General features: G+C 41.2%; 1 protein-coding gene across 2 annotated transcripts in view; it reads right to left on the bottom strand.

Annotated features, from left to right (window-relative positions):
- The window catches only part of LOC134823968 (claspin-like), an 87,947-nt gene that overhangs the window by 2,672 nt on the left and 72,532 nt on the right, over positions 1 to 12,743 (bottom strand). Inside the window, exons 6-22 of one of the 2 annotated variants that reach the window (XM_063835564.1) lie at positions 9,446 to 9,578; positions 8,990 to 9,064; positions 8,791 to 8,878; positions 8,468 to 8,640; positions 8,231 to 8,334; positions 7,822 to 8,014; positions 7,508 to 7,618; positions 7,234 to 7,385; positions 6,433 to 6,562; positions 5,982 to 6,085; positions 3,358 to 3,533; positions 3,014 to 3,110; positions 2,698 to 2,786; positions 2,387 to 2,507; positions 742 to 884; positions 646 to 711; positions 255 to 485 (exon numbers count right to left, since the gene is read on the bottom strand). In XM_063835564.1, the coding sequence (XP_063691634.1) occupies positions 255 to 485; positions 646 to 711; positions 742 to 884; positions 2,387 to 2,507; positions 2,698 to 2,786; positions 3,014 to 3,110; positions 3,358 to 3,533; positions 5,982 to 6,085; positions 6,433 to 6,562; positions 7,234 to 7,385; positions 7,508 to 7,618; positions 7,822 to 8,014; positions 8,231 to 8,334; positions 8,468 to 8,640; positions 8,791 to 8,878; positions 8,990 to 9,064; positions 9,446 to 9,578 (2,186 nt within the window). Of the gene's footprint in view, positions 1 to 254; positions 486 to 645; positions 885 to 2,386; positions 2,508 to 2,697; positions 2,787 to 3,013; positions 3,111 to 3,357; positions 3,534 to 5,981; positions 6,086 to 6,432; positions 6,563 to 7,233; positions 7,386 to 7,507; positions 7,619 to 7,821; positions 8,015 to 8,230; positions 8,335 to 8,467; positions 8,641 to 8,790; positions 8,879 to 8,989; positions 9,065 to 9,445; positions 9,579 to 12,743 lie in introns of both variants that reach the window. The other variant, XM_063835563.1, reaches the window with a different exon arrangement.

The following is a 12,743-nucleotide window of genomic DNA, read 5'->3' as shown; positions in this document are numbered from 1 at the left end:
CTGAACATGTGATCAGCTCAAGGCACACAAATGTAGCATCACACGATCCATCACGTGATACATAGTACATACATGTGGTAGTCACCGGTGACAGCGAATAAACAATCAGCTTCGAGTAATAACCCATTGAAACCCAAACGTCGTCGTCAAAACAAATATGAGGTATAACAATACCTCCCCGCCAGTAACCAGATCAATACAAATGATAATGAATCACGTGACGAAATAACCATCTCATCAAGGAATTAACATACCTTTGGCTTTACTAGAGACATGTTCCTCCTCTTCATCACTCTCTTGACTCAGTAACCCTGCAAGGTTACCAAACCTGGTCAGAGGTGTCTGAGACAGCCCCTTTCTCAGAGGTGTCTGATCCGTGCCGCCCTTAAAAAGTGTAGTTTGTTCCGGGTCACCGTTTGGAAGTGGTGTCCGGTTTTTATAAGAGGGTGTTCTGGAATGGTTTGGTGTTTGGGATAGTCCAGATCCTGCGGAGATGTGCGTGTAAGTTTGGAAATGTGGTAAATGGTCTCAAAAGCAGATTAAAAAGAGGGAGAATTAGAAGAAACTTACAATTCTAGTTAAGTAGTTTGAATGGAAACAATCCTCAGTGAGCTACAAAATGATAACTTATAAATAATGACCAACCAACTAGGCTGGGAGAAGTAGCCAGGTTAAAACTGATATCCTGAACTGTAACCCTGCCCCCAAAACCTCCACTATCGGGGGCCGTGCCCCCCGAACCTCCACTATCGGGGGCCGTGCCCCCAAAACCTCCACTATCCGCAGCTGACGACCCAAAGCGTCCTGAACAGAGATTTAGCAGGTCCATGGAATTGTCGAGCAGGGAACCGTCTCCAGCGAGAGCGTCTATTCCTCCTTCACCACTGAGGGGCAAAGGTTGTAGTTATACACCGTGTCAACGTGTGATATATTCAGGGTGATAACTCCTGTCCGACGGCGACTCCTGTCTGACAGCAACTCCTGTCCGACAGCAACTCTTGTCCAACAGCGACTCCTGTCCGACAGCAACTCCTGTCCGACAGCGACTCCTGTTAGACAGCGACTACTGTCCGACAGCAACTCCTGTCCGACAGCGACTCCTGTCCGACAGCAACTCCTGTCCGACAGCGACTCCTGTCCAACAGCGACTCCTGTCCGACAGCGACTCCTGTCCGACAGCAACTCCTGTCCGACAGCGACTCCTGTCCGACAGCAACTCCTGTCCGACAGCGACTCCTGTTAGACAGCGACTACTGTCCGACAGCAACTCCTGTCCGACAGCGACTCCTGTCCGACAGCGACTCCTGTTAGACAGCGACTACTGTCCGACAGCAACTCCTGTCCGACAGCGACTCCTGTCCGACAGCGACTCCTGTCCGACAGCAACTCCTGTCCGACAGCGACTCCTGTCCGACAGCGACTCTTGTCCGACAGCAACTCCTGTCCGACAGCGACTCCTGTCCGACAGCAACTCCTGTCCGACAGCGACTCCTGTTAGACAGCGACTACTGTCCGACAGCAACTCCTGTCCGACAGCGACTCCTGTCCGACAGCGACTCCTGTCCGACAGCAACTCCTGTCCGACAGCGACTCCTGTCCGACAGCGACTCCTGTTAGACAGCGACTCCTGTTAGACAGCGACTACTGTCCGACAGCAACTCCTGTCCGACAGCAACTCCTGTCCGACAGCAACTCCTGTCCGACAGCGACTCCTGTCCGACAGCGACTCTTGTCCGACAGCAACTCCTGTCCGACAGCGACTCCTGTCCGACAGCAACTCCTGTCCGACAGCGACTCCTGTTAGACAGCGACTACTGTCCGACAGCAACTCCTGTCCGACAGCGACTCCTGTCCGACAGCGACTCCTGTCCGACAGCAACTCCTGTCCGACAGCGACTCCTGTCCGACAGCGACTCCTGTTAGACAGCGACTCCTGTTAGACAGCGACTACTGTCCGACAGCAACTCCTGTCCGACAGCAACTCCTGTCCGACAGCAACTCCTGTCCGACAGCGACTCCTGTTAGACAGCGACTACTGTCCGACAGCAACTCCTGTCCGACAGCGACTCCTGTCCGACAGCGACTCCTGTCCGACAGCAACTCCTGTCCGACAGCGACTCCTGTCCGACAGCGACTCCTGTCCGACAGCGACTCCTGTCCGACAGCAACTCCTGTCCGACAGCGACTCTTGTCCGACTCATGTTACCAGAAAAAACCGTGATGTCTGCAGTTGCTGCTAGATTACACCGTGCAGAAAACAAGCATTTAAATTGAGATCATATTTAAACCGCTTGTTTAGTTTTACACACTCCAATTTGTGCTAGTTTCATTACCAAAAGACGAAGCCTCAACAAATGCAACAAATTAGTAGCGTTGTACAATTTACCTGATATCAAGACCACTACGTAGCATTCCCTGAGTGTCCAGAAAAACAGCGTCCTCGTCGGGAGGGAGAAAGTTAGAGGAACTCTTTCCAGAGTATTGAGAGTCCTCCACTACGTTACGGACTGAGAGTATTAATCATTACGTGTTACGATATCTTATAATATCTTAAAATATCTTAAAATATCTTACAATATCTTAAAATATCTTACAATATTTAACAATATTTAACAATATTTTACAATATTTTACAATATCTTACAATATCTTACATTATCTTACAATAGTTTACAAAATATTACAATATATTCTGACCAGCGGTATCAACGTCGAAGGTTTTCTCGCTAATGGGTAACGTGTCCATACTATCGGGTATGATCGTACTCGAGATGTGAACTGAATCTCTGAAAAAATGCCGTTAATTAACCCATTTATCAACTCTGCCTGCCTCTGGGGTAGGGCAACCCTGAAGGACCAAGGGGGTTGCCGAAATTATCTATGTGGATGTGAAGTGGCAAGTGAACTGGGGGAGAAACATATGGCTTCTCGCTCTTGCATTGCTCTAATGCGTTAAAGCAAATCGTTGGAGAAACATTATGATTCAGAAAACATTCCAAAAAAACTCATTTACCTGGAGGCACTGGGGAGAGATTGACTATCTGATGGTCGACTGATTCCAGTTAGAGATAAGCCACCGCTACCTCCAAACAAATCTTGTATACTAGTACCTGAGAACGTGACGTGATGAATTATGATTGTAATTAGGATATATTTATGCAATTAGGGTATAATTTATACAGCAATTAACATGAGGAGAATATTTAACAAGCTGTGAAGGGCACTCAAACCAGTTCTACGTTCTACAAACTATTAACAGTATACCCTTCCTAGACTATTTAAATCATGAGCTATGCTTTGTGACGAAATATTTATCAATAAAACCAGAGTAAACGATTTAAATTTAAATAAACGTACAGCTATCCTCCCTTTTCTGGGTTTTCTTCCGATAAATCTTCTTCTTGATTTCTTCCCTTCTCTTCAATATGTCCTGCAACTTTCTTCTCGCTTTCTCTTCCTTTTCCGACTCAGAACCGATTGCTACCCGTTGCACATGCCTCTTTTCTCTTGCTATTCGTTTCTTTCTACAGTACCTTTGAACGATTTTGGGATAACGACGAGTAAAATGTAGAGAAATCTGATATAATGTACTCTACTACATGTACTCTACTACATGTACTCTACTACATGTACTCTACTAAATGTACTCTACTACATGTACTCTACTACATATACTCTACTACATGTACTCTACTACATGTACTCTACTACATGTACTCTACTACATGTACTCTACTACATGTACTCTACTACATGTACTCTAGTACATGTACTCTACTACATGTACTCTACTAAATGTACTCTACTACATGTACTCTACTACATGTACTCTACTACATGTACTCTACTACATGTACTCTACTACATGTACTCTACTACATGTACTCTACTACATGTACTCTACTACATGTACTCTACTACATGTACTCTACTACATGTACTCTACTACATGTACTCTACTACATGTACTCTACTACATGTACTCTACTACATGTACTCTACTACATGTACTCTACTACATGTACTCTACTACATGTACTCTACTACATGTACTCTACTACATGTACTCTACTACATGTACTCTACTACATGTACTCTACTACATGTACTCTACTACATGTACTCTACTACATGTACTCTACTACATGTACTCTACTACATGTACTCTACTACATGTACTCTACTACATGTACTCTACTACATGTACTCTACTAAATGTACTCTACTACATGTACTCTACTACATGTACTCTACTACATGTACTCTACTACATGTACTCTACTACATGTACTCTACTACATGTACTCTACTACATGTACTCTACTACATGTACTCTACTACATGTACTCTACTACATGTACTCTACTACATGTACTCTACTACATGTACTCTACTACATGTACTCTACTACATGTACTCTACTACATGTACTCTACTACATGTACTCTACTACATGTACTCTACTACATGTACTCTACTACATGTACTCTACTACATGTACTCTACTACATGTACTCTACTACATGTACTCTACTACATGTACTCTACTACATGTACTCTACTACATGTACTCTACTACATGTACTCTACTACATGTACTCTACCACATGTACTCTACCACATGTACTCTACTACATGTACTCTACCACATGTACTCTAGTACATGTACTCTACTACATGTACTCTACTACATGTACTCTACTACATGTACTCTACTACATGTACTCTACCACATGTACTCTACCACATGTACTCTACCACATGTACTCTACCACATGTACTCTACTACATGTACTCTACTACATGTACTCTACCACATGTACTCTACCACATGTACTCTACTACATGTACTCTACTACATGTACTCTAGTACATGTACTCTACTACATGTACTCTACTACATGTACTCTACTACATGTACTCTACCACATGTACTCTACCGCATGTACTCTACCACATGTACTCTACCACATGTACTCTACCACATGTACTCTACCGCATGTACTCTACTACATGTACTCTAGTACATGTACTCTACCGCATGTACTCTACTACATGTACTCTACTACATGTACTCTACTACATGTACTCTACTACATGTACTCTACTACATGTACTCTACTACATGTACTCTACTACATGTACTCTACTACATGTACTCTACTACATGTACTCTACTACATGTACTCTACTACATGTACTCTACTACATGTACTCTACTAAATGTACTCTACTACATGTACTCTACTACATGTACTCTACTAAATGTACTCTACTACATGTACTCTACTACATGTACTCTACTACATGTACTCTACTAAATGTACTCTACTACATGTACTCTACTACATGTACTCTACCACATGTACTCTACCACATGTACTCTACTACATGTACTCTACCACATGTACTCTACTACATGTACTCTACTACATGTACTCTACTACATGTACTCTACTACATGTACTCTACTACATGTACTCTACTACATGTACTCTACTACATGTACTCTACTACATGTACTCTACTACATGTACTCTACTACATGTACTCTACTACATGTACTCTACTACATGTACTCTACTACATGTACTCTACTACATGTACTCTACTACATGTACTCTACTACATGTACTCTACCACATGTACTCTACTACATGTACTCTACTACATGTACTCTACTACATGTACTCTACCACATGTACTCTACTACATGTACTCTACTACATGTACTCTACTACATGTACTCTACCTACATGTACTCTACTACATGTACTCTACTACATGTACTCTACTACATGTACTCTACTACATGTACTCTACTACATGTACTCTACCACATGTACTCTACCACATGTACTCTACTACATGTACTCTACTACATGTACTCTACTACATGTACTCTACTACATGTACTCTACTACATGTACTCTACTACATGTACTCTACTACATGTACTATACTACTCTAGCATATTAAACCTGGTAAGTCTCCTGAGAGAGTATCTGCTAGGCTGTAAAGCGTCATCTTCACTCGCGGAAGTAGCAGGGAGCTCGTTCACGTGTACTTCATCAGCTGACGCTAGCTGGGAGGAAGACAAGTCATTATCTTGCATTATCTTACATTATCTTGCATTATCTTGCATTATCTTGCATCATCTAACATCTTACATTATCTTACATTATAATTATCGTACAAAATGATATTTAGATCAGTGGCAAAAGTCAGTTCACATACGTTGGGTCTTATACACATTCTATTCAGGGATTCTAACGCCAAAATTTGAAAATTCGAATGAGTGATAATAACAAGTCAGTGACTAAGAAATAAGCTCCAACGTATGTACGCTGACTTTTGGCCATCCTTCATGTACATTGTACATTATGAATACATTAGATTATCTAACATTATCTAATGCATTATCTTACATACCAAATCGCTGTCAGTGTCGGAGTGGTATTTTCTCTGGGGTTCACCGCTTTCCTCTGAACTACTGCTCAGGTCCTCGCCCGCTAATATTCGAGCAGCACGTAATTCTAGCATACTGTCGTTCGCCCAGTCTCTGGATTAAAAACATGACGTCATCATGACGTGGGAGTAGGATTTTTTCCTTTTCACCCTTTTGAAAAAAGGCAATAGTGAAAGGTTACGAATGGAGGTTTTTGCAGAAAAACGTGGATTTTGGAGAACGAGATAGGTGGGTTTAAATATGTCGTGTGTTCGTTCGTTACCATGCAACGAAAAAGTTGGGCGCGCGCGAGGATTGCTTGAGGAGATGTGATGTATAGATAGCCTGTGATCTATGAATGCGCGGCGCGACTGTGTATATGATGCATGTATAGTAATGTATAATATTACTATTAGGTAATACACCCAATTTGTACGTGGCAAGCGTAGTGTATTGATGTGTACACGAGTATAGTTTACCTTTGCTGATAATTTCTTGAATTACAGATACAAGTTAAGTTCTACGGCAATTGAACTGAATTTCAAGTGTTTCCCGTATTTGATGCATAATTGATCAATATTATTATCATGAAGATTGAAGTGAGCTGATTGGAGCTTATAGTTATACTTAAATTTATAGTAAATGTGAAATGGAAATCTAGCGTCCGCCAAAACGAAACAACGGGCGCAATTCTTGTTCAATACTCGACAGGACAGAATTACAAAAAAAATCCGGTGGCTGCATCGGACCAAGGGAAAGAACTTTGAATGATTTATCAAACATACCGTTTAGAACGAATTTCAGGTTTGGCCCCTTGGCCAGCAGTCGGAGTATTATGACCATCTCCTTCAGTTTCAAACTCTGGCAATTCCTCGTCCTCGGAGTCGGACAGCCATGGTTTTCGGACTGTTGCCGGCTTGGATGCTGTCTTTTTGATCTAAAGGAAATTTTGTATGATATTCATTCCGCAAAATGAATAAATCATTGATTTATTTTTGTTCCATCGCTCTTAAAATCTGATTTAGAGAAACAGATGTAGTGTATTAACTGTAAAAAAACCTGTGAAGATGAGGATTTCCGTTGTTCCTCTGCGAGAATTGCGTCCTCCTCCGCTTTCTTTCTTATTTCTTCCATTTTTAGTTTCTCTTTTTCCAGTTTTGCCTTCTTTGCCTGGTACAAAAACACGTTTAGATTTTATAGCTGACATCATAGGAACGTATTTCATGAACAATTACATAAACAATGAATAAATCATGGGTATTAGAGTTTGAATTTATTAACAAAATACGATAGATTTTGTCAATAAAATTTTTGTATATGAACCAAATAATGAATTGAAAAAAGTCACACTTCTACTTTAATTAATATCTTACTTTAATCGCATCTTTCTTCTGTTTTATTTCCTTTCGTTTCTCCAAAATCGATTCTATTTTTCTTTTCGCCTTCTCAATTTTCTCCACTGATTGAGAATCTTCGTCAGAATCCGGCTCTTTATTTGCAGAGTTCTCTTTAGGCACTAATTCTTCTTTTTTCCTTCTTTTGGTAAGCCGCTTTTTCCTTACATATCTAGAAAAATCGGCAATTTCACAATCGTTAAATTTCATTAAGTAAGAGACAATGATATTAAATAAAGATTCTTAAAAACCTTATTAGCAAATTTGACGCCCAAAGATCAACGTATTAAAAAATACGTCTCGTTTCATGATTTCACCCTACCAAAGGTTACTTTTTTCTTTTAAAGTACCATATTTTTTAACAAAATGAAATATCGAGATATTAAACCTGGTAAGTCTCCTAAGAGAGTATCTGCTGGGTTCTAAAGCGTCATCTTCACTCGCGGAAGTAGCAGGGAGCTCGTTGACGTGGACTTCATCAGCTGACGCCAGCTGGGAGGAAGACATTGACGTAACAAAATTAAAAAACATGACGTCATAAAATATAATAGGAAATGTTCAAACTGTTTTAGAAGAGTCCTGGTATATGTCTGATTTCTTTTTTTCTTCTTTTTTTCTGACTTACCAGGTCGCTATCAGTATCAGTGTGATAATTCCTCTCTTTTCTTTCAACTTCAACTTGTTTGTTATCTTCTCCGGAGGAAGAACTGACTTCCTCTCCTAACAAGATCTTCTCTGCTCTTCTGTCCATCTTTTCGTCTACATTCTCAACCTCTTCTACCAATATTTCTTCCTCTTCTGTGACCAATTTAAAGAGTAAACGTCATGACATGAGATGATAAGATCCTAAGAGAACGTCTGTGCACTGAAAATGGCCAGAGACACACAAGTTCCTACTGTCTCGTACAAATACAAAAGAACACAAAAATATGAATGGCAAAACCATACCTTTCTGATCTTCGTCACTCTCGGACATTTCTTCCTCCTCGTCATTATCTAGCATCTTCTGTAGCTCAGTGTACTCCGAATCTTCCGTCTGTTAGGTGTAACATTTAATGAGCTTCTAAAAAGAGGGCGAGAAAGAGGATTCAATCAGAATGTGATATTAATAAAATATTAGTAGAACACCGACTATTAAACAGCATACCCTGAACTCCTCGTCAACTAATCGTTCCTGTTCAGCAGCTTTTCTAGCTTCAATCTTCATAGCTAGAATTTTATCCTGTAAGGAAACATGTGATTAGTACATTCTTCTATTTAGATAACCTGACACGTGGTGCAACAATCCAAATACGTGGTGCAAAATTCTCAACACGTGGTGCAACATTCTCAACACGTGGTACAACATTCCCAACACGTGGTACAACATTCTCAACACGTGGTACAACATTCGCAACACGTGGTACAACATTCCCAACACGTGGTACAACATTCCCAACACGTGGTACAACATTCCCAACACGTGGTACAACATTCCCAACACGTGGTACAACATTCCCAACACGTGGTACAACATTCCCAACACGTGGTACAACATTCCCAACACGTGGTACAACATTCCCAACATATCAGTGGGGAGAGGGTACAGGTGGGGGACACGTACTTTTAATTCCTGCTGGATGTTTCGTTTGATGAAAACACTTTGAGGAGTACTTTTTTTTGAGGAATTTAGATTGCATTTCTTTGGTGCCGAGTCCAAGTTGACTTTGGAGGACAGTGACAAATGTTTCTTAAACCTGTAAATTGTAATTTGATTTTAGAAACTTGTGAAAATAATCAAATTTGACTCATTTGGGGGGGGGGGGGGGGGGGGGGGGGGGCCGGGGGGGCCAACCATATTAAAGTATATTTAAATGTAGGATTTTTCCCGATTTTGACCCGGGGATATACTTTAATATACTTTAATATACCTACAATATCAACTTAATAACACCAGAATGTGTGTCTGATCGTGTGTTCGTGTGTAATTTCCGAACGGTTATACAAAAAAAATGGTAAGAGTTACGGGACTGGTTTTTTCGGTATAGTGTCGACAAAACTCTGATGAAGCCCATAAGCAAATTTTATAAAAATCGGCCGGTGGTAAGTGGTTTAATTGATGGTTTTGTACCACAAAATATGTTACATAAAATGGCTTGAGAAGAACGGCAAGAGTTACGGGGCTAGCTCTCTCTCTCTCTCTCTGCATATGTAGCGTATATATTACATGGCGTATATATTACATGGTCATATGATACTATAAACTTATTAGGGGAGGAAGTGCTCAAACGGTCTGTTTGGACTGTAGAGAGAGTTCATACTTTCATACGACAATGTAATGCATGTTTTCAAATATGATAGGCTGGTGTGGTGCAGGGTTAATTTCTATTGATTAAGAATTACTATTTTTAAGCATACTATTGGATACGTGAGGGCACCCCAAATACAATTGCTCGCCTAATCCGGGTTTTGACTCAGCGGGTAATTACTCCTACCCTTTTTAACTGCGGCAGTGAAATCCCGGCCGTAGGCCGGGTTACACTAGTACTTTAATATGTTCGACACGCACTACAGTCGAAGAGAACTTCGCCTGTCGAACTAGAGTTTTGAAATTTCCGATCTCGAACAACGACCCTTTACGAGCTTGATCTATCTCGTTTGTTTGTTTCCCACTTGTCTATGCTTGTTCATTGTGTGAATGTGATCTCTATATTCAATATCTATGACTATGAACATTTAATTGACGATCATACTCAATTGTTAGTTAGCAGAATTGTAGACTTAGCGGAAAGATAAAATACTAACGCTAACTGGTAACTCTTACAACGTTTTATAGCTCTAGATTGTATTAGAGTACCACATACCAACAATACTATGTTGAGACAGGTTCTTCAGTTTAGTTATATTAAATTACGATATGTGCAGAGTGCTTGGTCTCGATTAACCGGTACGTTCTCTCCGGTACAGCATTGCAGAGATAATTATTTTGTAACACTCTAGGTTCTCCATATTTTTGCCCGGTTGGCTTCTTTAACACGTGACTACATCCCGTGATTTACCACATGGTATTGTTCACGTCTTCCTTCTCTGTTCATCTGCATCCCTTTTTCTGGATACTGTATCCAATAATTCCGGTTACAACTTATTCTCATAATAAGCAGTAGAACAATTACATTACAATGGCGCTTATTACAAGTGTAAATTTCCTCAGTCACGCCCGGGGCGTAGTACATATTACATTACACTGGAGCTTATACAGTGTAATGGTTCCAGTCTACGCCGCGTCGTTTTTATTGTATCACGTTGTGACACACGGTCGTTTCACTAGGTGATATCCAGGGGGATACAGGGGGCAGCGGACGCGCACTTCGTGCGCGCGCGGGTTCATACAACGTTATGACAACGTTTGAATTCTACAGGCGCGCGCGCAGGACGTACTGGAGGAATGTAATAGTATGTACAACGGCTTAAGCTATACTTTTTATTTCACGGGTTTTATTTTTTAGCATCCTCAAGTTATTTATTTTGGGGATAAAAGTTCAAACACTGCCTGAGTATAGTTATCTGAAAAGCGGTGGTTATTAAAATGTCAATCTATTATATATAGTATTGTACTCCGAGACGCTGAATAGACTTTGAGTTTGTCGTACTTCTCTTATGTACTCATTGGACGGAATTTCACGAGAACTGGGAGCAAACCATACCCTGGACGACTTGGTGGAGGAGAGGAAGGATTGTGAATTACTTTGAGTAGAATTATTTTGTATCACGTTGCGAACCCCCACGGTCGTATCACTATGTGGATTACAGGGGGTGGTTTCCCCTATGGGGACGTTACAGGGGGGAAGCCGCGCATTCGTGCGCGGCGGGTCATACAACGTTGACAAGATTTATTCTTGGTCTGGCAAACAATCGATGGTCCTACTACTGCGAAGTAATTGTCATACGTTGTAAGACCCCGCCGGCACGATACTCCCACCTGTAACGTCACCATAGTGTATCGTCACCATAGTGAAACGACCGTCGGGGCGGTCGCAAACGTGATCAGTGATACAAGAGTAACTGTAAGTACAGTATTGAGCATTGGAATCACGTAGGATTTTAAATGCCAAAGTAACCCATAACAGGCCTTAAGCATCCGTCCAAGAATATTTTACATTTTTACTTTTTAGGGCTATTTCGAGAACAATAAGTCATGACATGATTAACTGATTTCATCTAGTAGTCCTAAAATGATGTTTTCGTACAAGGTTCTGTAACGAGTATCGGCGATTGTATCGTTACCATGGTAGCTTGGACCTAGATTGGGCGCGCAACGTTCGGCAAGCAGCAGTGTGGTACCCTGGAATAGAAATTCTGGTGAGCAGACTTCAGAAGCATATGTCTCATTAATCGATCATATGACAGAACATGAGCCCTCTTTTACGGAAGGGTTTCTAACCCACTCTTCAGAAGCAGGGAACCAAAAGGGCCTCTAAGAGCCTCAGACCTCTTGCCTTTGATGGATCTAGGAAAACTGCTTTCCTTGATTAGTACTCTAACAGAATTCAAGGACAAATTGCAGAGTACAGAGGACCATGGCAATGCTTACAAGGCTGGTCATAGGTTGTGCCAACAATGTTTGGATCCAACAAATTCTTATTTCTGTTGTGAAAAGCTGAAGAGAAAAAGATGGAGTTTCCACAAGATGGGAATCGACATGAGCTCGGCGTTCTATACCATTTCAGAGTTCAGTTATCCTGGAAACTTTTGGCAGTTGCGGGTTGTTGTTAGGATGAAATTCGTTTTTTGGCGAGATCCTGCTCTCCAACACCAATTAGCGATAACAAATCAACAACACCATTTCGATTCTTGAGTTTGAAACATCGAGGGACTCGTTTCAGGTGATGCTGCATTGGTACATTCTTCAATGTACTTTGCTG

This window comes from Bolinopsis microptera, chromosome 12 (assembly GCF_026151205.1).
Source record: "Bolinopsis microptera isolate Bmic1 chromosome 12, MBARI_Bmic_1.0, whole genome shotgun sequence".
NCBI classification, from domain to species: Eukaryota; Metazoa; Ctenophora; class Tentaculata; order Lobata; family Bolinopsidae; genus Bolinopsis; species Bolinopsis microptera.
This window is presented reverse-complemented; position numbering and strand designations above follow the sequence as displayed.